The following is a 27,750-nucleotide window of genomic DNA, read 5'->3' on the forward strand; positions in this document are numbered from 1 at the left end:
TTTTAAACCAGCTGCAGCCTGAGAACTGGAGTGTGAGGGGATGTAACACTAAAGATGGCGGCAACGACAAAGAATTGCTGCAAAATAAACATACATCTGTTGTTTTTATATAAAAAAAAAATTATACTTATAACAATTTCGATAATTATAGATATCGAGAAATATGATAACATTATCATATCGTTATCGCGATATGAATTTTTTCCATATCGCCCAGCCCCAGCCTAGCATATAGCTACCTCATACTATAGTCTACCCATATAATTATGTATGGTAGCATGTACAATAGTGCTGTAAATACAGTCTATATATTCACATTTACCACATATATATATCCATATCTGTCTGGATATAATCCTTCTATATACTACTTATTAGGGATGTACCGAATGGGAAATTTTTGGCCGAAACAGATACCGAAAATAGGAAACAGTTGGCCGAAAACCGAATGCCGAAAATGATTAATATAAATATATATATAATGTATTTCTTTTCTTTTAGCTACCCGATTATGGCAAAAGACATGATTATGGCAAAACTTAACTTAAATAATATTAATAATCACTATTATGGGCCCATAAAACATTTATTCAGCACTTTTGAATGCATACATTAATTCCAGACTGCTGAAAGATTGTACAATTTAAACATTTTCTCTTTGCATACAACAAAATGTGCATTAAAGTCAAGTGCATTTTCTCTGTAGGATAAGTGCATTCAGAACAAAGCCATGGTGGGATTTACTACATCTCCCATGACTCTTAGCGGGGGATGACGTAGCTTACGAGAGACGGGTCAAAGAGGAATGGAAGCGTTAGCTAGCTTAACGCAAACGTTAGTTCAAAAGGTTTTAACCGTGACGGGCATATAGTAATGGCGAGGATATAAAGCATGTTAAAAGACGCATTTATTGGATGCGTTGCTCGCAGAGTTTACATAACAGCGCGACTCCCAAGAGGAGTTAGTTATCACAGGCTGCAGAATGCAGGAAGAGCAGCCAAGCTGCTCACGTTACACGTTTTGATTACGTCATCACAACAACACTTTAGGTTACGAACGTTACGTAACCCTGTTCTTTGACATTCAGTGATATATTTTCGGTGCTAAAACCCTTTCGGCCGAAAGCCGAAAGAGCCTTTTTAACCATTTTCGGCAGATAATTTTCGGTGGCCGAATTTTCTGTGCATCCCTACTACTTATACACTTTAACTCTGTATGATAGCATGTACAATAATGCTGTATATATTTTTTTTCTTACCTTATATAAATATATACACACACACATCTGTCTGTACATACCTGCATATAATCCTTTTTACATATCTGTAGATACTATATCTATACATCTGTACATATCCCTTACCTACTTATTAGTTACGCTGCTGGCCAGTAGATCAATATCACCCTTATCACAATTGACCTATCTCAAACCAGAGTACGACTTACTACCATAGTGTCTTTATACCTGTATCACTGTACATATTAATACTACAACTCTGTACATACAGCAGACTATTACTCATTTATACATTTTATATCCAGTTTAATCACATGTACATTATATATAACTATTGCACTTTTACTGTTACATTTGCACTCTGGTTGGATGCCAAACTTCATTGTACTGTACTTGTGCTGTATGATGACAATACATTTTAATTAGGGATGCTCGATATTGGCTTTTTTACCGATACCGATATACCAATATTGTCCAACTCTTAATTTCCGATACCGATATCAACCGATAACAACAGATACCGATATATGCAGGGTTTCCCCCCCCCCCAAAAATGGAATAATTTCAGGTAATTAACATTACATATCTCTTGTTGTGGAATTAACACAACATTATGCATACTTTGACAATAAATAAAATCAGAATTTGTTCTTACTTGCTTGCCTGGGTAAATAAAGGTTATAGAAATGTGGAAAAAAAGAAGAAATAAATTGAAAACAGATAGATATTTTCCGATATCACATTTTAATGCAGATATCGGCCGATAATATCGGTAGGCCGATAATATCGGACATCCCTAATTTGAATCTAACCTAAATACCATGACAATCTAATATTATACTTAAAAACAGCTGAGTTCTTGTTTTTTTTTACCTTCAAAAAAGCCTCCATAGATGGATTCACCCCCTCTTCCATTTCCTGTTAAGGGATAAAGAGATCAGTTAGTATCCTCACAGGGGAAATAACCTTAATCCATTCTCTGCCGGGCTTATATCCATCCTAAACCATCCTCCGCCAGTGCTATTTGTCTATGGAGATGTTCACCTTCTTTGCAGGGCTATAACTTTTTTAATTGTATTGCTAAATTGACATTACTATGGCCCATTCAACATCAATTATCTATCGTTCAGGATGTAGGAACGTTTTACTTTTTCATTCACACTAAAATACCGTCTAGAGTATAAATATGTTTATCATTTTCTGCAGTATTTCATAGAACGTGAGATATAGGCCTAAATGCATATATTAGATGATCAAATGCAGTTTGATACCGTTATGACTTATCATCTGCGGGTGAACGGAGGGGGGGGGGGGGGGGGTAGTTTATAATTCCGTGGCCGACGTTAAATCATTTATGTAGTATGGGTGATATATAGATCAGAGCAGTTTGTATGGATAATAATAAACAAAAACGCTGAAAGTAACGTCAGCCTCCTCTTACCGTTGGGCGATCACACTGGCGCAAACAGATCCCAGTTATGTGATGTTGATCGAGGTGATCCAGTTACGGTTTGTATAATACTAATATACGTCCAAATCATGTTTATTGAGTTATGGCAACGGATCGATATCTACGGTGTCTGGATTGAGTCCCGGGAGCGATAACGAGTGGCCGGACGAAAATAGGGGACGGGCACTTCCGGTTTTGGCAACTCGCCGATCGGCCACCAGGTGGCGGTATTGAAGCGTTGCAGAGTTGTGATGGCCCAGACAACATCACCCAAGACTCTGTGGGTGAAATGTGAATACCATGACGAAAATATGAAATATTGATCTCAAAGACGCCTTACGGCATCATTGGCAGATTACGCATGGCGGAGAATGACGTGTTAACACGTCATCGGCGGAGAATGGGTTAATGTAAACTAAAGAATGACAATCTACCATATTCACACGGCAGACATTTCGCTCTTATGTCATGTTCAGTTTGGGATTCCGTTCCATCTTGTTCCCACAGGGCGACGGGTAATCCCAACCCGAGCGTGACATAAGAGCTAAATGTCTTAACTCATTCCCCACCAACTCATTCCCCACCAACAACGAGTTTACTCGTTATTGGGAGCCAACACTTGAACGCCAACAACGAGTAGAACGCCAACAACGAGTATACTCGTTGTTTGATTGTTTTCCCCTGATATTTTTATTCATTATTCATCCAGGGACCTTGGTGTTACCATAGGGAATGAGTCTGAGATCGCCAAAGTGCAATACCGGCCGCATCCAGCTAGACGGCGGTATCGAGCACCCTTTGAAACCTTGTATCTTGGCCTGTGCAACGGTCAAATGTCACCGGGAGCACTTTTCTTTGTCGGGCGAATGGAGCGGTAATAACGATCGGATTGAGAAGCGTCAAATGCTCCCGATGCATGATGTGTGGTGGATTATGTTGGCGACACGATTGACACCAATACTGGGACTCGCGATCAGATAATTGGAATATTCTTTTTGGGGTACATCCTAGTGAAGGTAAGGGCTATATGATATCAATCCTGCGTTGATCCAACCATGTCTTCACCTCGATCACAACGTGTGTGTAACATTACTCCCCAACGTATGCCGTTGGTGACGATCAAAGCATCAAACACCCGCCCCCCCCCCCCCCCCCGGCAACCCACCGAAAGAGAAACTAGGGCTGGGCGATAAAACGATAATTATCGCGATATATTTTAACACATTGTGCGCCATAAACGGTGTAAGGCGTTATTGCCCGCCATGCGTTGAACACCAACAACGGCGTAAATCGTTTTTGGGATCTGTGACGTACGTGGGTTGGTCATTATCATCATTACTGTATTTGGAAGACCATATGAACATCAGGTTAGTATAATTAGTATGTGTTATGTTATTTTTGTTTGTGTGATGCGTCATCTTCTAATCCCGTTTCTCTTTCTCCCTTCCCAGATACCACTCATCCCCCTGATTGAGCTGATTGCACCTGCTTGATTGCACCTGTGGGCAGTCAGTTGGATTAGGGCTAGGCGATATGACGATATTATATAAATATCGGGTACAGTTCATTAACGATACACTTTTTCAACGTATCGTGGATATCGTGATGTTTTGCCCAAGAGGATTGTGTCGCGTCAATCTGTCCACACGTTACTCGTTCATATCTCAGCCCGTGCTGAGATATGCCCATTCCGCGGTCTGTTAATAAAGTTTTCAATCAGACAGATGTATGGAAAGGCTTTTATTATAACATTCGTTGTAGTAAAATCATTATGCCTCATTTAGTCATCCTGTTGAGCACTGGTCTCCTACTCGACGGCCGCGGGGAGCTAACGTTAGTAGCTTTGTTGACGTTGTTCAGCCACAGGACATTCAGGAAGTAAAAAACTAGGAGCTTGCCGATTGGTGCTAAGAACAGCAGGGCGGGTGCAAGCGCTGTGACGTAATTGGCAGACTCGACTGTCAATCAAAATTATATGTTTCCGTCAGAATGAATGAGTGAAGACTTTGTTAAAGGGTTGCAGAATGGGTACAATACAGTACAGGAGGATGAAGACCAGAAAAAGACTTTCGACTTTTTTACATAAGGGTCCTCCATTTTCAATTCATCAAAACATTTAGAGACATACATATATACAGTAGTTTCATTAAAATGCTATTTATTGATTGATTGATTGATTGATTGATTGATTTAAAACTTTATTAACATATTGCAGAATGGGTACAGTACAGCTCAATACATACAATTGTTAAGGGGATGCAGACCAGAGAAAGACTTTAGTCTTGTTTACATCAGGGTCCCCCATTTTCAATTCATCATATTTCATATCTAAATCATATAATATCTCATTGCTAAATATATGCAATATATAATCTAATAATCTAAATCTAATATATAATATAAAAATGCTAAATGCATGGGTATTTTATTTTGTCTTTAATGTTAGCTTGCAAAATCAAATACTGTCTTGGTAAGCCTCATAATGAATTGTTTGGGGTAAAAAAGAAAAACATCGTGATGTGTATCGTGTATCGCCGAAAGGTCAGAAAATATCGTGATATCATATTTAGGCCATATCGCCCAGCCCTAAGTTGGATGAGTGGATATAACCTGGAAGATGACACACACACGGGGCGCCTCATTTGGATCACTGCCACGTTCCAGAGTGGAGTGAGGAGGTTGCCTTCTTGCCTAGCTGTAGCTGTGGAGGGATACTGTGTGGCTTGGTGCCATTTACCACTTGGTGTGGATTAATCCTGTACCAGTTGTGGTGTCCTATGACGGACACGTTAATATTTTGCTAAGTGTTTGTTTGTCTGTATGTATACCTTGTTTGTTCTCCCCTACCTTTTTCCCTGTGCACCATGGAGGAGGTTTAAAGCCCTACCTCCATTAAATATATAATTTACTATTTGGAAAACATCTTGTGTTGTGGCTTTCTTACCTACCTGGGACATTGCTTTAAACGCATTTACTGAGGCTGTTTTTGCTCATGTGCAGCCGGCTCCAGTTATTATTCTGTGTGGTCCTTAGACCTTTGTACATGACGGGATGAATATTAAATTTTTTCGCCATGGCATTCATAATTCATCCAGCCTCCCTCCGGACTACAGCAGCAACCTGTCTGAGATTGCAACGCCTCAATACTGCCGCCTGGTGGATGGTCGGGCGAGTTACACTCACGCCAAACCGGAAGTGGCGATCGGTGCATCGAGGAAATTCCTCCGGCAGTAATATATATATATATTTTTTTTTTATCTTTTTCCCCCTCCTTTTTTCGATTTTTCTCCCGTCCCACCTTTTCCTGGTTGTTGCGCACTTTCCCCTACTGTTGGTCCGAGAGACCGGAGACTGTCACATGCTTTCCTCCAACGCATGTGCAGCCAGCCGGCTGGCCAGCCTGGCCGCGCATTCTCACTGGGAGAGTGTAACGTGTGGGAGGCCGCACTACCCCTCTCCAGATCCTACCCTCGCTGAGCAGGCGCCCCGACCGAACTGTAGGGGTCGCTGTCCACAGCGCCTAGGACCCACCCCGCCAGCTTTCCCACCCTCTAATACTGCCAATTGTATTAGTGTGAACGGCCAGCCAAGCTGGTGACAACGCCGGGAGCTGGATTCGAACACGCAAATCCAGCATCTCCGGCATTGGTGACGAACGCAATCTCCGCTACGCCACCTGACCGCCCCCCCGGCAGTAATATCTTGTTACGTGGGTCCAGACAAACACTCGAGTGCATTTGGATCGCTTTCGAAACGCAATAATCGATATTTCATCGTTTATTGCGCCATACAAACCGGAAATGGATCTAGGAGATCGACGTCAAATAATTGGGATATTTTTCCTCCAGTCTCATCGGCGAACGGTAAGAGGACACTAACGTTATTTTCAGCCCGATTGTCCATTTCTTTGTTTGCAATCAGTCTGATCAATATATCAACCCATACTAAATAAAGCCGTTACTGACGATCAAGGAATTATAAACAACCCCCCTCTTGATGCCGGGGCTCAATGGAAATCCCCCCGTCACTATCGAACACTTCCCAGTGACCATCAAATAGCAATGAGTTTCTCCCCATCCGTAGTTCATACACACTAGGGCTGACCTCGACTAGTCGAATCGATCGAAAGGAGCCATAGTCGATACCAGCGAGGCTAACTGCATAAGAAAACGGGCAAAGAAAGAGGATTTCACACACTAGACCTATCAAGATGTATCCATCAGTGGACCAATTGCATGCTTTCGCAGAGGACAAGAAGCCTTCAGTCGACTTCTTCAGACATTAAGCACCCCCCACAGCCCAAATGGAATGATCCCCCCCACATTTATTTTTTATAAAAAAAAATATATATACCGTATACAGGTATATATTTATTTTGTTGCACTACCAGTCGACTATCGGCAAATCAAAGTAGACTATACAAATCCTTAGTCAGGGACAGAACTAATACATACCTTCACTGAAGTCACCTCCTTGGATCATGAAGTCCTTCACAATTCGGTGGAACAGGCATCCTTTGTAATGGAGAGGCTTCTCTGTTCCTTTGCCAATTCCTTTCTCGCCTACAACAACAACAACACCAGTGATATTCATGAAAATTGGTTCGCTAGCTGAGAATTTGCAATCATTTATATCCAGAAAACGTGTTTACCTGTGCAGAGGCATCTGAAGTTCTCACAGGTTTTGGGGCAGACTTCTGAAAACAGCTCCACTATTACTCTGCCGACTGAACAACAAATGTAACACAGTCAGAGAACAGAAAATATGTTCTTTTTTATTTTTAACGTTTTTTTTGTGTGGCATTTTACAGCTTTTTATTTGTTTTCGGATAGACCCGGCAGAGAGGAAAGTTGGGAGAAGATGTGGGGGAAGATATGCAGCATAGGTCTCCGGGCCGGAGTCGAACCCGGGACGTCTGCGTTACTGCGGGTGCACCCTGGCGCCCCAGAGAATACAATGTTCTTGCACGGATTGTTTGTGTAGTTCTCCCTCTTCCAGTATGGCTGCCTGTAACCACTGGTAACCACTTTCAAAAGAAAATTGGTCAATTCAGTGCAGTGGTAGCTAAGCGCAGGTAAAACACTGGAAATGCATGATATCACTGTTCCACTGTGACTCGTTTACAAGATCCAGTAATAAGACACCAAAGACTAATATATTTATTATAGGGCTGGGCGATACGGCCTAAAAATAATCCGATTTTAATCGATTAAAAAAAAATGAATGTCCCTATTGGGATTGAAGTGCAAACCTAACTTTCACCAATCTTCACTTAAAAATATTTTTATAATAATATATATATATATATATAATATAAAAGGTTACTCTTGATCAAACAAAGATGAATGTCCCGTAGAGCTGCCGCGGTATTGATGTTTTCCTTACCGCACACATTTGCAAAATATTTCCTACCGCCGCGGTTATTACCGCACGCACAAAAAAAAAAAAAAAAGTTTGAATGCATTTTTTTTTTTAGTAGTAGTCTACTCTTTATAGCATATAGCCTGCCTCTAGTCTAAATGTCTATCTTTAGAGGATGACTTTGCAGCATGAATATTGTTTGGGATTCGGCAAGCACGCATTAGTTATTGAAAGTGAAACACGGATTCGAAGTTTCCCCTCTGGTCGTGCGCAGTTCACTCGGTGTCGCGGGCAGGGGTGGTTACCCCCCCGACCCTTTCTTATTATTATTACTATAAAGTTACTACTTTATAATAAAGGCATTCGTTTTGTGGCATTAACATTATATAGTTATACGTTCAATAACATCAGCGTATTTACCGGACCATTAGCAAGGCAAGCAATACTCTATTCATATCTCAGTTCCTTTCTTTGCTCAGAGCGTGCCGAGTTGTCCCATTCTGCGGTCTGTTAATAAAGTTTTCAATCAGACAAGTGTATAGAACGAAGGGCTTTTATTATAACATTCGTTGCAGACAGTAAAATCATTATGTCTCGTTTAGTACTCCTGAAGAGCGATGGTAGTCCACTCCGGCGGAGAGTTAAAGCTAACGTTATTAGCCGTGTTGTGATGAGCTGACATTCAGGACGTAAAAAACGTGTGACGCGTCTCTCTTCTGACCAATCAGTGGTCTGCAATGTTTCACGTGACTTTTCTGGTACCCAATAGGGTCGCTTGGAACCTCGATAGAGAAGTAGGGTATATCTGCAGAGCCGCAAGCCCAACGAGAGGAGGGTAATTTATTATTATTATTATAAAAAACAGCGGTGACGCGGTATTCAGCCTACTCTGCGGTGGCCGTGATGTAACAGCGATACCGCGGTAATGCGGTAATCGCGGCAGCTCTAATGTCCCTATTGGGATTAATAGTGCAATAACCTGCCTTTTCACCAAACTTTACTTAAAACAAATAAAAGGTGCCTCTTGATCATCAAACAAGAATGAATTTCCCTATTGGGATTAATAAAGTGCAAATCTAACTTTCACCAAACATCACTGTTTGTAAAATAAAAAGGAGACTCTTGGGGGGGGCCGGGGGGGGGTTACTTTTTTTTTTGAAAATAGTCCCAAATCATTCATTCGAATTAGAATATCGATTAATCGCCCAGCCCTAATTTATCATATAGCAACCATAGTTTCTTCTATTGCCATGTACAAAACAATGGTTGCCATGTTACAGGCCGCCATGTTGGAAGACATAACTACATTAATAGTCTGTGCACGGCATCAAGTGTGTTATGTTGAGATATTGTAGGGATGGGCGTGAGTAATCGATTACTCCAGTGGTTATTGAGGGTGCTCGTTTAAAAAGAAATTACTATTTGGTTACCACCAATTATTTTCTGGCCACTGAAACAGAAATCTCGCTCTGAAATCCCGCATGGCGCGAGTTGTTGCAGGAAGACAACAACTGGAAGCTGTGGAGCACGAGAGCTGACGTCTTATATCCAGCCTCTCTGCTAGCGTTACCGCTGTGGAGCATGAGAGCTAACGTCTTATATCCAGCCTCTCTGCTAGCGTTAACGCTGTGGAGCATGAGAGCTGACGTCTTATATCCAGCCTCTCTGCTAGCTGGAAGCTGTGGAGCACGAGAGCTAACGTCTTATATCCAGCCTCTCTGCTAGCGTTACCGCTGTGGAGCATGAGAGCTAACGTCTTATATCCAGCCTCTCTGCTAGCGTTACCGCTGTGGAGCACGAGAGCTAACGTAGAGCAGGGCGATAGAACACCAGCCCTGATTCCAAACTCTAACCTTAACCAACTTCGAAAGAGCGCCTAAGCTTAACCAGTGTGGAAACTGTTTCTGTAAGCTTAACCAGTGATAAACTAGGCGTTAGGTAGTTTTCTGCTGTTCGAGGCGGAAATGGGCGCGTCACGCGATTGGGCGCACATGTCACATGACCAGAAACGTCAGTGGCCAATCAGATGGCAGAACGCGAAACTGGAAATCTGTTAGTAAAAGAATAGACTGTTTCAAACTGTATTTTAAATTAGAAAGCAAACAAAATAAATGGACAAGAGAAAAATAAATCTCAATTTGGTCAGTATTGTCATTTGGACAAGCAAAGCCATTACTTTAAGTTGCAGGCAAGAAAGACAAGTCTGTCTACCGTCTCTGGTTTTAAAACTGCCCTGTTGCAGGTCACAAAAAAAATAATATATATATATATATTAAAAAAAAACGATTTTTTGATTTTTTTTATTTATTTCGATATTCGCTATTGATTATTAAAATATATCGCGATATTTATCGTTATCGTTATATCGCCCAGCCCTAAGCTAACGTCTTATATCCAGCCTCTCTGCTAGCGTTACCACTGTGGAGCACGAGAGCTGACGTCCTCCTGTATTCCAGCATCTCTGCTAGCGTTACCGCTGGAGCACGAGAGCCAACATCCTCCTGTATTCCAGCATCTCTGCTAGCATTACCGCGAAAGGTTTGTTCCATAGCTAGTTTAGCGTTATCTAAAAGACAAAAAAAGCAGTTCATGTTTGTGCATTTCCAAATTGTGCCCAACATGTCGCCCACTTTACGTAGCATTCATAGACTATCGATACGGACACGCCGTTCCATGAGCAGAGAGACCTGCTGCGGACAGAGTGGAGGTAATGTAATTATTACAAATGGTAACCGACTGTTTTGACTGGCAATACGCTTTAAGCATCAGGTATATGGCTGTACATCGTTATGTCCAGGGAGCGAGACATAATACAATGGGTAGTGTGCAAGTGAGTGTGCGAGTGAGCAAGAGACTCCACACAATCTCATTATTGCTGCTGCAATAGATGCATAAATGCATTCTAAAAATAGATTTCCCTAAACAATTGCTCCGAGCGCTACTGGAGTAATTCATGAGTACTGGATCTGGGGAGACATTGCTGGCGCTCATCCCCAGCAGGCATCAGGCAGGTGGTGAGCAAGGTGACCGTCATGCCTCCCATCTCACATTTAGCTGACGTTTTATGCAAAACGACTTACAAGTTTTGTACGACAAGTCAGCAGGAAGGGTGCAACTCTATCAGCTGAGTAGCCATGTTCATCAAAGTGTTGAGTGCTACAGTGTAGGTTAGTATATTAAGACAAGTGCATGACAGTAGGGTTAGTTGGTTTTTTTTTTTTAAATTTCATTTCAGATAATGATCGAAGTGCGTCTTTAGTCAACGGCGAAAGATCGGCTGTCCCAACTGTGGTGGGAAGTTCGTTCCACCATTGTGGGGCAAGGACCGAGAATAGGCGGCTTCTTACCGAGCACGTTTCCTATGCCAATGTCCAGGAAACACCGAGGCCGAGGAGCCTTGATCCCCATGTTGATCGACGCAGGCTGGACCTGGAGGATAGGGGAGCAACCGGTCAGTTCAAGATGAGGTGAGTGACCTATCGGATGAGGTGAGTGACCTATCAGACGAGTTCAAGATGAGGTGAGTGAGTGACCTATCAGACGGGTTCATCGATGACTAACATTTCATGACTGACTTCACTTCTCAAATGCACAGCCCTGTTAAATATTCAAGAGATTTATTTGTCACATACACAAGACATGCAGTGAAATGTAGGTGGCCATGCCCGCCTGGATTGTGCAAAAATACAACCAAAACATGATAAGTCATACGAATAAAATACAGTACTAAACATAAGAAGTAAAAAAGCAATACTATACAAATATACAGTGGATTTAGAATACAAAATATCTGCAAATATGTATACAGTAGTTTTTTTAAAGTGACCTTTTTTGTAGTGTATTATGTATGTAGGGGTATGTGAGAAGGTGTTAGTGAGGATGTGTGTTCATACGAGTGTGAGTGTTCTGATGGCCTGAGGGAAGAAGCTGAGGCCATGGTTACACTGGTGTAAAACAGCAACGTTCTATTTTCAAATGATTACGTTTGCATGTCCAAGTTAAAAAGAAACAGTTTTGGCAGGAAAACACGTTTTCCTAGTGGCAACGCTCAAAATGTGTTTTCGTTTTGGAAACTCGCAGACAATGGTGCCATGTAATTTGCGCAAGCCAGATACGGAGCCGTTCTGCCCAATGCCCATGCGCAGTAGAGACCTGCACGGTTATTTCCAGTGTTTACAGCAGAGCTGTCCCAAGTAGCTGCGGCTACCAACGTGTTGTCAAGTTATTGTTATAAGGAGCCGAGTCCAAGCTACAACAGTCTGCATTCCCTTAACAATTGTTTGTATTGAGCCGTATTGTAGCCATTCTGCAATCTGTTAAATAAAGTTTACATCCATTTATTCTGCTAGCATTAATGTTACGACGCTGCTAGCTACAATGCTATACTGTTATAATGGCATATCCCAAGCACGTTGGCTAACAAATTCAGCAATATTTTTGTGAAACTAAACTCCGCTCTTGGTGGTCAATTGTGTTCTTCTGGCGTGCGTCTTTAGACCTGCAGCTCCGTTGAGGCAAGCCAGGCCAACGTTTCATCGTCCAGTTCCATCAGACCGCGTTCTCCATACGGTGGCCGGTGTTTGGAGCAACTGGTGATTATATGTTCCACAGTCTGTGCAGGGGCTCCACACTCGCATGAGGCACTGTCCTTGAGGCCCCACCTCTTCATTGAGGCGCTGTAGCGTCCGACGCCGGTCCTTAGGCAGTTGAGGGTTGTCCACTGCTTCCGGGGCAAGTCCTGACCAGGGACGTCCAGATGGTCATTGATGAAGAGGTGCAGCCTGGATGGCAGCGTTTCCGTTAGCCGGTAATTACCGGTATTTGACTGGCAAAATCTGTTGAAGTCCGACATATTTAATCTCTCCGGTCTTAATGTCCGGTGAAAATAATTCCCTGAGTCTAAGCACAATTTGATTATTTGAATTGTATTAAAATAGGCTAAAATTAAATAGCCTATGCGATGAACGAAACGATCATTACATTTGTTTCCTCGTTGCTTCTAATAATGACAACGACGTTGTCAGCGAGAGCTTAGTGCTGGGTGTGCGAACTTTTGTGAAGCTGCAGAGCCGGAGCAGCAGCAGCACAATGCAGTATTCCAGCAGTACTCCAATTCAGCCATTTTCAATTCAATGTTGGGTGGGGGACGCTGCTGTGCGGTCCCCAGAAAAGAGCCAATAACAGCTGAATCAGCTGCTCTGCAGCGCCATACTCTTTGCAAATAAGTCGTTGCGAGGTGGAGAGAGTCGTCACGCAAACCCACGATAATGTTGCCGTCTCTCTGCCAAATTTCTCAGTTCTTCGCTTGATATAATTAATACAAATGTCCAATATAACGGAATTCGTTAGCTCATAAAAATGTGATTATAACAGACTGTTGTTTATTAATGTCGGGCGACTGCCCACAGACACCCATTTGATTTAAAGTCGGCAGCAGCACGAGTCTCGGGACTTATTTTATTTGGAATATAATGACTTTATACGCAAAAGTAGCCTAGTTTTAAGTAAAAATATTATAAATCTACATGCCTTGATGATGCCATTCTTTTGTTTTGTCATCATTCTTTTGCCTATCAATTGTTTTTAAGCTCAATAAACTGACCGGAATTTCTCTCATTTGACCGGTAGATTGAAATCTACCGGACACTGAGGCCGGCAACAATTTTTTCTAACGGAAACCCTGCTGGATGGTTCTGCTGACCTCCACTGGTCCCTCCATCTCGTCCTGACCCAGGAGGCCTTGGAAGTGTCAGATGGTGTTGTGTAGAGTAGCCTGTAAGCTTGCATGGAAAAGGGGCGCCGTGACTTTAGGCGCACACGTCGTGGTGTCTCTGTGGTGGTATTGTGAAGGAGGTGGGATGCACTGATCTGTGCCTTGCGGGAAAGCGCCAGTGTGGCTGCTTCTCGTCTGATGGTAGCCGGGGCAATACCAGCGAGTACGGGCAGTTGGTTTACCGGTGTGGCTTGTAGGCAACCAGAGACTGTCCGCAGGACGCTGTTGAGAACAACATACAGGTTCTTCACGTGGGTGCTACGGCACCAGACCGGGCGCAGTACTCGGCGGCAGAGAACACCAGGGCCAGTGAGGAGATGCGCAGTGTCTTTGTTGAGGCTCCCCATGTGGTGCCGGCTAGTCGTCGTATCAGCGCGGCACGGGCAGTTGTTTTTCCCCTGGCACCTTCCAGGTGTTGTTTGAATGACAGTGTTCTGTCAAGCGTCACACCAAGGTATGTGGGGGTATGTTGGTACTGTAGCCGGACGTTATATCTCACGGGTCGCTTCCCTGTTGTTGAGGTGGAACATTGTAGACATTGTCTTTCCCATGCTGAGCTTGAGACGCCAGTTCCTCAGGTATGAAGACAGGATGTTCATATCTTCAGTGAGGCCCTCTTCGGCTGCTTCCCAAGTTGGCTTGCTGAGTAGGATGGCCAGGTCGTCTGCATAGCCATACTGCTTTGATTGAGTTGCAGGCAGGTCGTATATGTAGATGTTAAACAGCATCGGTGCCAGCACTGAGCCCTGTGGGACGCCATTCCTAAGTTTCCTCACTCTGCTGCATTGGCCGTTGCTGGTGTGTAGCCGGAAACTGCGGTTGCTCAGCATCTCCATGATGAAGCTCACCATGTGCTTGTCTGGGATGGTTTCCAGAAGCTTCATGTGGAGACCACGCAGCCATACAGTGTCATATGCAGCTGTGAGATCCAGGAATACAGCGCCGGCCTTCTCACCTGCCTGGAAGCTGTCCTCTATGTCTTGGCACAAGAGGGTCACCTGGTCTGCCATAGACCTACCACTTCGAAAGCCAGCTTGTTCTTTGGGCAGCTGGGGGACGATCACTGGGTTGAGACGTGAGTGGAGGAGGCGTTCCAGGAGCTTGAAAGGCACACATAGTGAGATGGGCCGGTATCCCTTTGGGTCGTCGCTAGGCTTATTCGGCTTTGGCAGGGCGATCACCTTGGCTCGGCGCCAGATCTTTGGCAGCCTCACGCAGCGGAAACACATGGAGAGGAAGGAGCACAGCCAGTCGGTTGCCTTCTTGCCTTGGTGTTTAATGTATTCCGGGTGGATGTTGTCAACGCCTGGTGCCTTACCGGTTTTCAGCCGTCTGATGGCCTGCTCGATTTCTTGTGCTGTGAAATCGTGGGATAGGTTGGAGTCGCATCCCATCGCCCTGTGCAGCTCATGGACTCTTGCCGATGTTGTTCTGGCGAAATCCTTGTCTGCATTTGGGAAGCGGCCGTTGCTCAGCAGTAGCGATGCGATGGAGTTTGCCGTGATGGGACACTGTGCTGTGGTTGTCGACCTGCCTGTCAGCTTGTTCATGGTCTGCCACGCCTTTCGGCTGGAGTGTGTGAAGTCGATAGATTCCACTGTCTCTGTCCATCTTTGCCTTCGTTTCTCATTCAGCCTGCAGAATAGGTTGTTCGCCGTTACGTCCCGGTCTTCACTGGTTTGAGCTTCTGTGTGGGCACACAGAAGTCAATTGTGTTGATGTTAGTTTTGTTTCATCAACAAATGAGGCAGAACAGAACACAGTGAATGTATCTGTTTTTGTTTATTGCACTTTATTTCTTGCTGAAAAATAAATGCTATGTAGCTAAATGGCTCATTCGAGGTATAAAGATGGTGGCTTTTCTGAGATTTTGAGCAGGATGTGGAGTGACTCGTTCAACCTTTCTGATTGGTTGAAAATGGCCTTCATGTTTGAACTACATCGCCACCTACTGCTTTGGCAGGGCTGTACAGTGCGAGATATATATCGCACGTGCTAGAGCAACAGCGGTCTGTGCGATGAATGGATTTACTTCAGTAGCACTGGTGCGATAGGCATTCGGTTCATATCGATACTCTTATTTTGAAAATCCTGTCGCGGGTCTCATTTCCGCCTAAGCGCAGCTCCAGCTATAATATCTATGGCTCCGGCAGCTAACAGCGCTCAGTTCATATCGATACTCTTATTTTGAAAATCCATGGTGTCGTGACTCATATCCGCTCCACAGCACACAACAGTACTCGTCTCAGTAGTAGCAGCAGTAGCGTCTGGAACGCGGACATTGCAACATAGCAAGGCTAGTGTGCTTATTTCGCGACCCAAAACAAATCCCTGCCGTTTTATTCCGCAACGGGTCAAATGCATATAACATGCGTTGCAATCCTCGCCATTTCTTTATGACCACGTCGTGTTTAAGACCGGAATTAACGTTGCGTTAGCATAAGCTAACAACAAGCTAAAACCCTGTTCAGAGCGACAGAGAACAGCAGAGTGGGGACTGGGAAGGAGGGGGGGGGGGCATTCTCCCTTCTGTGTGTGTGCGTTTGAAAAGATATGAAGTCGGATGAGTATATTATATTGATAGTAAATGTACTGAGGGTGGTAGGGCTGTCTTAGGGCCTTTTCTCACTCACCCTATTAGTTTCTATTTCGTTCCGTTCTGCCCGTTCCGAGATCTGATGCGAACTCCCCCCCCCCTCTCCCCCCTCTAGTTTGTGTACACACTTCAGTCTGGGTGCGCTCTGGGTTTTGTTTACAGTTTGCGTTTTGAGCTTGCCGTAGTCGATGATGTCACGCTCGAAATGTAAACACAGGAAGTGTTAACACGGAGACTGGAGAATGGATGTTGATATAAAGAAACAAATAACTAATAAATATGAAGTTATATTTGAACCTCTGTTGTTGTCAAGCCTTGTCAATATAACCCACCCCCCTTTTCTCACGAATGGAACTCTGTTGTAGAGTCCGCTTTTGATCGTTTTGCAGGGTTAACAATAACGCTAAGCTAACGGCTACCGCTAGTTAGCTTTATAACCTTTTACTAGTAACATTGCTCGCATCGATTATATTGAATGTCATTGATCTACTGGTCGACCGAAAATGTAAACGGGAATGTCTTAACACGACTGCGGACTCTGGATGTTGATATAAAATGAACAAATTGCCAATAAATATGAAGTTATATTTGAACCTCTGTTGTCAAGCCTCGTCAATATAACCCACCCCATTTTATCACGAATGGATGGTGTTGTAGAGTCCGCTTTTGAGCGTTTTGAGCGATCTACTGGTCGACCACGGCCGACTGGTTGGGAACCACTGGTCTAATAGAAATAAATGCATTCGAACAATGTATAGACATAGCAATGGCAAACAAAATTTATGACGTTATGTCAGCACCAGGCGCCACGCCCGTGAAAAGGTACAAGCTCGCAAAGCCACCCGGGGCCGAACCCGAGACCACCTCTGCCAGCTGATCCCGTTCAGCGGGGGGTGAAACGAATCAGAGCCGTTTCGCACCCCAAAAGGGGTGAGTGAGAACACTCCCCCCCCCGTGCTCCGGGACGGTGATTCGATACAAAAGGCTGAGTGTGAAAGCCCCCTTAAATACTTCAAAGCTTCGTTCGATGGGACGAGCTTCGAACATTAAAAAGAAAAGTTTATATATTTTTTTTACTTCGATTTTTGTGTGCGTGTTTTAGGGCTGGGCGATATGGCCTAAATATGATATCACGATATTTTCTGACCTTTCGGCGATACACGATACACATCACGATGTTTTTCTTTTTTACCCTAAACAATTCATTATGAGGCTTACCAAGACAGTATTTGATTTTGCAAGCTAACATTAAAGACAAAATAAAATACCCATGCATTTAGCATTTTTATATTATATATTAGATTTAGATTATTAGATTATATATTGCATATATTTAGCAATGAGATATTATATGATTTAGATATGAAATATGATGAATTGAAAATGTGGGACCCTGATGTAAACAAGACTAAAGTCTTTCTCTGGTCTGCATCCCCTTAACAATTGTATGTATTGAGCTGTACTGTACCCATTCTGCAATATGTTAATAAAGTTTTAAATCAATCAATCAATAGCATTTTAGCATTTTTATGAAACTACTGTATATATGTATGTCTCTAAATGTTTTGATGAATTGAAAATAGAGGACCCTTATGTAAAAAAGTCGAAAGTCTTTTTCTGGTCTTCATCCTCCTGTACTGTATTGTACCCATTCTGCAACCCTTTAACAAAGTCTTCACTCATTCATTCTGATGGAAACATAATAATTTTGATTGACAGTCGAGTCTGCCAATTACGTCACAGCGCTTGCACCCGCCCTGCTGTTCTTAGCACCAATCGGCAAGCGCTACTAGTTTTTGACTTCCTGAATGTCCTGTGTGCTGAACAACGTCAACAAAGCTACTAACGTTAGCTCCCCGCGGCCGTCGAGTAGGAGACCAGTGCTCCACAGGATGACTAAATGAGGCATAATGATTTTACTAGAGATGTTCCGATACCATTTTTCCCTTTCCGATCCGATTCCGATACCTAAGCTTTGGGTATCGGCCGATACCGATATTTATCCGATACCAGTGCATACAAAAAAAATTTAAAAAAAAATTATATAAATTATACTTTTTTTTTTTTTTTTTTTTTTTTTTTAAGATACTGTTATACTGTTTTTTAGTAATAACTAGAACGTATGGTATTTATTCAACAACAGGTGATTGTATAGATTTGTATTAGTACTGCAGATATACCCTACTCCAATGATCCACACGGACATTAAACGGTGTTGCACTCGCTACTCAGTGGCTCTGCAGATATACCCTATTCAGTCTGTAAGCTAGTGGCAGATAGAAGTTCGTTCATGTTGTGATTTTTGATGCAAAATAAATATTCAACATTCTCTTTTGAAACTCCGCCTCAGACTCTTATCCTTTGGCACTTGCTGTACTTTGCTTGCAGGTCTGCAGCCATTATTGCTGGATTATGTGAATAGCACCAACTTTAGACACGGTAACGTTATCAAGCTAAGCTAACTGACCTAGCTCGCCTTCCCGCATCGACATTAAGATAACGTTAGTAATAGTCAGCTAACGCTAGTCCGTAGCTACTTAACTTAAATACAATTCACCGTGGGTGCATTATTGTTGATAGACGGTCACGGACAGTGTTAGGTCCTGGAGAAAGGACAGGCGATCATCTGATTTGATGTAACGTTAAAAGCGGATGTTGTTCCAACTAGCTATCTTTCCAGCTAATGCTATCATAACACCAGCCAAACACATCCCGATTCCCGTCCGAGCTCCCCGTCACACCGCACTGTCGGGGACAATGGAATTTAAGAAAGTGTATCTGCTGTTAAAATGACACAGCATCACACTTTAAAACATGTTCATTTTATAATCCTCACTCTCCGCAGGACTCGGCAGGAGATAAATTACATCATGGGATCGGAGGCTAGAATTTACGTGTACTCGCCGATACCGATACTAGCATTTTAGGCAGTATCGGCGGCATTTCCGATACTAGTATCGGTATCGGAACAACTCTAGATTTTACTACAACGAATGTTATAATAAAAGCCTTTCCATACATCTGTCTGATTGAAAACTTTATTAACAGACCGCGGAATGGGCATATCTCAGCACGGGCTAAGATATGAACGAGTAACGTGTGGACAGATTGACGCGACACAATCCTCTTGGGCAAAACATCACGATATCCACGATACGTTGAAAAAGTGTATCGTTAATGAACTGTACCCGATATTTATATAATATCGTCATATCGCCCAGCCCTAGCGTGTGTGCGTATGGGGCCATTGGGTGGGGCCGGGGGACAAATACACTGGAGGAAAGTAAACCAGCTCAGCACTGCCCAAATTATATCATTACTATTGCCTGTTTGAAGGATATCATCCTCAAACACATATACACCTAGAGCTGCCGCGGTATTGATTATTTCCTTACCGCACAAATTTGCAAAATATTTCCTACCGCCGCGGTTATTACCGCACGCACAAAAAAAAAAAAAAGTTTGAATGCATTGCATTTGCATTTTAGTAGTAGTCTACTCTTTATAGCATATAGCCTGCCTCTAGTCTAAATGTCTATCTTTAGAGGATGACTTTGCAGCATGAATATTGTTTGGGATTCGGCAAGCACGCATTAGTTATTGAAAGTGAAACACGGATTCGAAGTTTCCCCTCTGGTCGTGCGCAGTTCACTCGGTGTCGCGGGCAGGGGTGGTTACCCCTAACCCCCCCGACCCTTTCTTATTATTATTACTATAAAGTTACTACTTTATAATAAAGGCATTTGTTTTGTGGCATTGACATTATATAGTTATACGTTCAATAACATCAGCGTATTTACCGGACCATAGCAAGCAATACTCTATTCATATCTCAGTTCCTTTCTTTGCTCAGAGCGTGCTGAGTTGTCCCATTCTGCGGTCTGTTAATAAAGTTTTCAATCAGACAAGTGTATAGAACGAAGGGCTTTTATTATAACATTCGTTGCAGACAGTAAAATCATTATGTCTCGTTTAGTACTCCTGAGGAGCGATGATAGTCCATTCCGGCGGAGAGTTAAAGCTAACGTTATTAGCCGTGTTGTGATGAGCTGACAGTCAGGACGTAAAAAACTAATACGCGCTTGCCGATTGGTGGTAACACACTGCATGACGCTACAACGTGTGACGCGTCTCTCTTCTTTTTTTTTTTTTTTTTTTATTGGTCTTTTTCCCCCTCCATTTTCCTCCGATTTTCTCCCATCCCAATGTTAGTCGTATGCCAATTCCCAGTCCCTTCCTGGTCGCTGCGCTTTACCCCCCACAGTCAGATCATTTGGGAGAGTGGAGGCTACCACGTGCTTCCTCCGACACACGTCCAGCCAATCACCGCTTCTTTTCACCTGGCAGCGCGGATTCTCATTGAGAGGGCGTAGCGTGTGGGAGGACCACACTATCCCCCTCACGTCCAATCCGCGCTTAGCAGGCGCCCCGACCGAACTGTAGGAGTCGCTGTTTACAACGACCCGGACCCACCCCGCCAGCTTCTCCCACCCTCTGATACAGCCAATTGTATCAGTGCAGACGGCCAGCCAAGCTGGTGACAACCCCGGAGCTGTGAGCTGGATTCGAACAGGCGAACCAAGCTCACAGCTCCGGGGCTGGTGACGAACGCAGACGCGTCTCTCTTCTGACCAATCAGTGGTCTGCAATGTTTCACGTGACTTTTCTGGTACCCAATAGGGTCGCTTGGAACCTCGATAGAGGAGTAGGGTATATCTGCAGAGCCGCAAGCCCAACGAGAGGAGGGTAATTTATTATTATAATTATAAAAAACAGCGGTGACGCGGTATTCAGCCTACTCTGCGGTGGCCGTGATGTAACAGCGATACCGCGGTAATGCGGTAATCGCGGCAGCTCTATATACACCTACATGCCTTGTAGAATTCCACACATAAGAAAGATACTGGGATGAATAAACAATTAGGAAATAAAATGTACAGTAGGTACAGTACAGTACGGCTCAATACACACAATTGTTAAGGGGATGCAGACCAGAGAAAGACGTTTGTCTTGTTTACATCAGGGTCCCCCATTGTGTGTGTGTGTGTCCCAACCGACCCCACTTCTATGTTTCAATAAATTATTTGCATTTAAAACTATTAACGCTGACTCATTCCTTCAGTCCACTCAAAATTATGCTAATATTCCTTATGTTGTTTATGATATTAATTGAAAATAGCATATGAGAGTATCATAGTAATAATAACACATGGCGATATACTAAATGACAGCCAAACATGGCACTGCAACTAAATAACACAAATACAATAGGCACATTTGTGACTGTTACAAATATAACACGTTTTATACTTGTGCTACAAGATTTTGGCCTGTGCTACAAAACTATCAACCTCTGTAGCACCAGTGCTATGTGCAAAAAAAGTTAACGTACAGCCCTGCGTGGAGTCTACAAGGTCTACATTGCCGGACCATGTAGAATCCGGACCTTGTAGACCAGGGGTCTCAAACTCGCGGCCCGCGGGCCAATTGCGGCCCGCGGGATGATATTTTGCGGCCCCCTACTGGACATCAAAGTGTAGTGTTAATGCGGCCCGCGCACTACTGTTTGCCGAGTCGTTGCGCGAGAGTTGGAAGTTTTATTTATTTGATCACTTGTAGGCTACCATAGCGCAGGCTCATGACAGCAACGTTATGTTAGTGACTTGGTTGAAACGTGATTCTGGAGTGATATGATATCAAGTAAAGTGGAAGCAAATGCATCCTCGCTATCTCTCCTCTGCGAGCAGTGCTGCGCGCTGTCCGCCTGCACTGCCACATATGTCTGTCTGTGTGTACGGGTCTGGTCCAATCACATACGCGTCCCGTCAGCGTTTTTCCCCCTCAGCCACAGTCTGCGAATCAGAGGCAGAGTAGGGGAGTAGGGCCGGTCTTCACGGACTGCATGTCGTCTCTCTCTTTCAGTTCAAGTCGGAGCAGAGTTGAAAGCGCATATACAGTAAACTCACTCCCAGTTTTATCTCTGTGAGATAAATGTAGCTATTAGCCTATTTTCGCCAGCAGGCAGCCAGCAGAAAAATATGGCATTTTCAAAGATGGTCAGTAAAAGAAAAGTCGACTGCAATTCAAAGGTGAATGGACGGAAAAAGTCCCAGCCAGGCGCGTAGCTGGAGATTCTGGGCCCCACTAAAGAATCAATTTGTGGGCCCCCAATCTATTAAAAAATGTGGGGCATTTATTTATTGATGAAAACGCATAATATGGGTTTTACCTATTTTTTTTTATAAACAGCTTTGTGATAGAATAAAAAAAAATGCACAGTGCATTTCCATAGCTGTGGATGAGTCCACTGACACCACTGAGAAGCCTGAAGAACCGTTCATGTTCTGAAGAACTGTTCATGTTCTGAAATGTTATTGCTAAAGATTGAGAAGATTGGATCAGTTGTACTTTTTTTTGAATACTTGAAACCCTTTTTTTGTGGAATATTTGATGCGGCCCAGCCTCACCCAGACTCTACCTCCAGCGGCCCCCAGGTAAATTGAGTTTGAGACCCCTGTTGTAGACTGACATAATTCTGTGCATAGTAGGGCTGCACGATTAATCGTTTTTTAATCGAAATCGCGATTTGGAATGATGCAATTATCAAATCGCCAAGCCTGCAATTAAAAAAAAAGAAAATAAAAAAAGATTTTTTTTTTTTTTTAACCAGGAAGTCCCATTGAGATACAAGATCTCCTTTGCAAGGTAGACCTGGCCAAGATGACACCAATAACATTTGCAATACATCACACAGCAATAAAATGTACGATACATCACACAAGAACATAATAAATGTGCATGTATACAATACATCACATGTAAACACAAAGCAGAATAGTCTACATGATAGTAAAAGTGTATAATACAGGGTAATTCAGTAATTTTGCAGTTGGGACCCGACTACAGAAAGCAGAAACATTCTTCTTGTAATTTTTTTTTTAAAATATGTTATAATCGCATCGCAAATCGCAATCGCAATATCTGTCAGAATAATCGCAATTAGATTATTTCCCAAAATCGTGCAGCCCTTTTAGTCTACACAGACCATATTTCAAATAATCTAAATCTTACTTCATTCATCTTAAACATTCTTGATTTGGGGGATTGGTAGTTCCCATGAAATCTGAAGTTGCGATCCACCTTGAATTAAATCACACAGCCGAGTGAAACCTTGTTGGCTGCGTCACAGTCACGAAAGGGGCTACTTAATTAATTAATCCAATCCACTTTATTTATAGAGCACATTTAAAAACAACAAAGTTTACCAAAGTGCTGTACAAGTCCCACAAAAAATGAAAAAATTCCGAAGCGTCAAATTAAAATCGAAGCTCGGCCCCGAAGCTTCGATTGCCAAAAAAAGCTTCGAAGGTCAGCCCTAGAGGGTGGACAGATTATGTTGATATTTAAACATAAAAAATACAATACATAATAAATGTATGCATGATCATCATGCAACATAAAACAATTGCAGGAACGGTTTGGGAGAGGAAGGGGTTTTAGGTTGCGTGTTCCAAATTTTTTTACTTAAAGTTTAAAGCTCAATATATCAAAATGTGTCACTTTATAGTGAACAGGAGGTCTCAGGGAACAAACTTAACTTTTTGACTTACCAGCCATTTGGCTGGTAGATTTTTAAAAGTACCAGCCGGGCAGATTTTTTACTAGCCAAAAATTATAAATAGCTTTTTAGTATATTGCCATGTGTTATTATTACATATAATACTCTAATATGCTATTTTCAATTTATATCATAAACAACATAAGGAATATTAGCATAATTTTGAGTGGACTGAAGGAATGAGTCAGCGTTAATACTTTTAAATGCAAATAATTTATTGAAACATAGAAGTGGGGTCGGGACACACACACACACCAGCGTTTCCGTTAGCCGGTAATTACCGGTATTTGACCGGCAAAATCTGTTGAAGTCCGACATATTTAATCTCTCCGGTCTTAATGTCCGGTGAAAATAATTCCCTGAGTCTAAGCACAATTTGATTATTTGAATTGTATTAAAATAGGCTAAAATTAAATAGCCTATGCGATGAACGAAACAATCATTACATTCGTTTCATCGTTGCTTCTAATAATGACAACAACGTTGTCAGCGAGAGCTTAGTACTGGGTGTGCGAACTTTTGTGAAGCTGCAGAGCCGGAGCAGCAGCAGCACAATGCAGTACTCCAGCAGTACTCCAATTCAGCCATTTTCAATTCAATGTTGGGTGGGGGGCGCTGCTGTGCGGTCCCCAGAAAAGAGCCAATAACAGCTGAATCTGCTGCTCTGTATCGACACTCTCGCAAATAAGTCATTGGGAGGTGGAGAGAGAGAGTCGTCACGCAAACCCACGATAATGTTGCCGTCTCTCTGCCAAATTTCTCAGTTATTCGCTTGATATAATTAATACAAATGTCCAATATAACGGAATTCGTTAGCTCATAAAAATGTGATTATAACAGACTGTTGTTTATTAATGTCGGGCGACTGCCCACAGACACCTATTTGATTTAAAGTCGGCAGCAGCACGAGTCTCTGGACTTATTTTATTTGGAATATAATGACTTTATACGCAAAAGTAGCCTAGTTTTAAGTAAAAATATTATAAATCTACATGCCTTGATGATGTCATTCTTTTGTTTTGTCATCATTCTTTTGCCTATCAATTGTTTTTAAGCTCAATAAACTGACCGGAATTTCTCTCATTTGACCGGTAGATTGAAATCTACCGGACACTGAGGCCGGCAACAATTTTTTCTAACGGAAACCCTGACACACACAGTGTTTCAACTCACCACCCCCGCATCATATTGTAGTCCGTCTTCAAACTTCCACTCCTCTCAAAAAAAAATTTATTTGAATATCAACATTATCTGTCCATCCTCAGTAATCCTCAGTTTACTATAATATACTCCTGTCCTGAGTCCTGACTAGTGACTCCGTCGTCTTTCCAAACGCATGCACACACACACAGGGAAGGGGAGAGTGCCCCCCCCCCCCCACCCCATTTCCCTTTCCTCAGTGCTGTTTACTGTGGCTCTGCCTCGTCTGATCATCAGGATTAGCTTGTTAGCTGACGTTAACGTTGTAGTGATGGTACATAAACGTTAATTTCAGGCGATGTGGGCATAAAGGAATGGCGACGGTGCAAAGCATGTAGCTGCATTGGACTCGTTGTGAGAAGAAAAAAACATCACAGACTTATTTCGCGTCTGTGTAGGCGCACTGCTGTGTTAACGCTGCTCTGTTTACAAGAAACAACACGGAGTGGGCGGATATCATATGACTCGCGGAGTTGCTAGAGGGTTTTCAAAATAAGAGTATCATATTAACCTGAACGTTGCTAGCTGCCGGAGCCCAGATATTATGACTGGAGCTGCGCTTGGGGCAGCAATGAGACCCGCACAGGATTTTCAAAATAAGAGTATCGATATGAATTACACGCCAGCTGGCGGGCAGACTATTATTTTTAGACGCCAGACGGTAAATCTACATGCATGTGGCGATGGGCGCCCAGTTATTTTGTTCCCTGGGAGGTCTATTTGTATTAAAAACAATAAATAGTTTTTCATTAAATGTCTGGAAAAGCTTAAAAAAAATTCCAAATTATATTTGTTTGAGTTGATCTAAATGTTACTGATTGTGTTAAATGGGCTTATGAGATATCATCTCATATCGATTGCAGGCACCTGCATTGTATCATATCGTGGCAGATATCGGCAAATATCGTATCGTTGTCCGAAGAATCGATATCGTATCATGATGAAACTGGTGATTTTTCCCACCCCTAGTAGAGTCCATACACCCAACACCAAATCCCATAATTCCTTACACGTAACGTGTCTGGCTGTGTGACGTCAACTTGTCAGCATGAAAATGACAGCCAAACATGGCACTGCAACTAAATAACACAAATACAATAGGCACATTTGTGACTGTTACAAATACAACACGTTTTATACTTGTGCTACAAGATATTGGCCTGTGCTACAAAACTATCAACCTCTGTAGCACCAGTGCTATGTGCAAAAAAAGTTAACGTACAGCCCTGGCTTTGGCATTGTACTACATGTATATACATCACTCGTGGTCAGGAGACAAAATGATGTCTAACTTGCCTGCCATTACGTAGCGTTCTGAAAAACGAAACTGAAACTGAAAACGGCCCTACTAGTGTAACCGCAGCCTGAGTCGTCTCTGTTTTTGCTGCATGAATGTGGAGGTTTGTGAAATATTCCATCCCACTGTATTGTAATTTGTATTCTAATTTAGTGTATATATACTTGACCACGTCGTGCACAATTGTACAGCCCCCTGGCCTATTTTTTATTTTTATTATTATGTTTTTGGTAGATTTTTTTGTTTTGACTGCCGGGCAGAAAGGGAGACAGAGCGGGGGGAAGACATTCGGCAAAGGACGCCGGGTCCGGGAATCTAACCCAGGTCGGCCGCTTCGCGACGCAACGCGTTACATGGTTCGCCACTTGGGCGCCCAAGCCCTGGCCTATTTTATAATTATATTCTATTGTGCTTCTATTTTAGTTTATATTCCATTTTATTCTACCGTAATTGTCTGTCTGTTAATGTCGCACTGAAAAACGACCAAATCAAAATCCTTGTACATGTAAACTACTTGGCAATAAAGACTCCGACTCTGATCATCATCATTTACTGGTGACAAGACGCACCACTGTGTCCTTTATGAAAAGGTTGAAAAGGTGTAACCATCATTTGTATTTGTTTATCTTTAAAGCCCTTATTGGTAAACTTCCCTCTTACATCAACACTGTTGAAATGGAATCTTGGAACCTATTCTACACGTTCAAATGCCTGCTTGGTTCTTAGGGTTCATCCAGTTTGAACTGAGGAAAACTGCTTTTTCCATTGATGCTTCCAACACCTGGAATGCCCTCCGACTATTATGCATGTCTCACGAGTGAAATAAAGGTTTGAAATTAAATCAAATCATCATTCATAGACATACTAGCAGCAGGCAACAACCAGGATAGGACATTTAAAATAAATTCAAAAGTGCACCCCCCCCCCCAGTGTGTTGGTGACCGATATACATGAACATTGACCCAGAACTCACAATTTGATTATATTAAATGTATTGTCATTATAAAACACAAGTACAGTACACAAAAATAAGTTTGGTACTCTGGTTAGATGCCAAAAATGTGCTCATGCATCTTATTCATCAAATAGACTAATCCTTTTGTTAAAATAAATACTGAGTTCAAATATCAGACTGGTGTTAGTGTGAGGATACTTTGCCCCTCTAACGTATCTACAACCTTGGAGGCAATAATTTGATTGATTCATGGGGGTCAACAA

The 27,750-nt window shown here is 42.7% G+C and overlaps 1 protein-coding gene across 2 annotated transcripts in view; it reads right to left on the reverse strand.

The window, feature by feature from the left end:
- Nucleotides 1–27,750, reverse strand: part of ppig (peptidylprolyl isomerase G (cyclophilin G)) — a 49,647-nt gene that overhangs the window by 20,876 nt on the left and 1,021 nt on the right. For both annotated transcript variants that reach the window (XM_084314564.1, XM_084314565.1), the window contains exons 2-5: nt 11,396–11,477; nt 7,339–7,413; nt 7,142–7,249; nt 2,111–2,155 (exon numbers count right to left, since the gene is read on the reverse strand). In XM_084314564.1, coding sequence (XP_084170690.1) covers nt 2,111–2,155; nt 7,142–7,249; nt 7,339–7,413; nt 11,396–11,456 — 289 coding nt within the window. In that variant the 5' untranslated portion in view covers nt 11,457–11,477. The remainder of the gene's footprint in view (nt 1–2,110; nt 2,156–7,141; nt 7,250–7,338; nt 7,414–11,395; nt 11,478–27,750) is intronic.

This window comes from Notolepis coatsorum (assembly GCF_963971535.1).
Source record: "Notolepis coatsorum genome assembly, chromosome: 5".
Lineage (NCBI taxonomy): Eukaryota > Metazoa > Chordata > Actinopteri > Aulopiformes > Paralepididae > Notolepis > Notolepis coatsorum.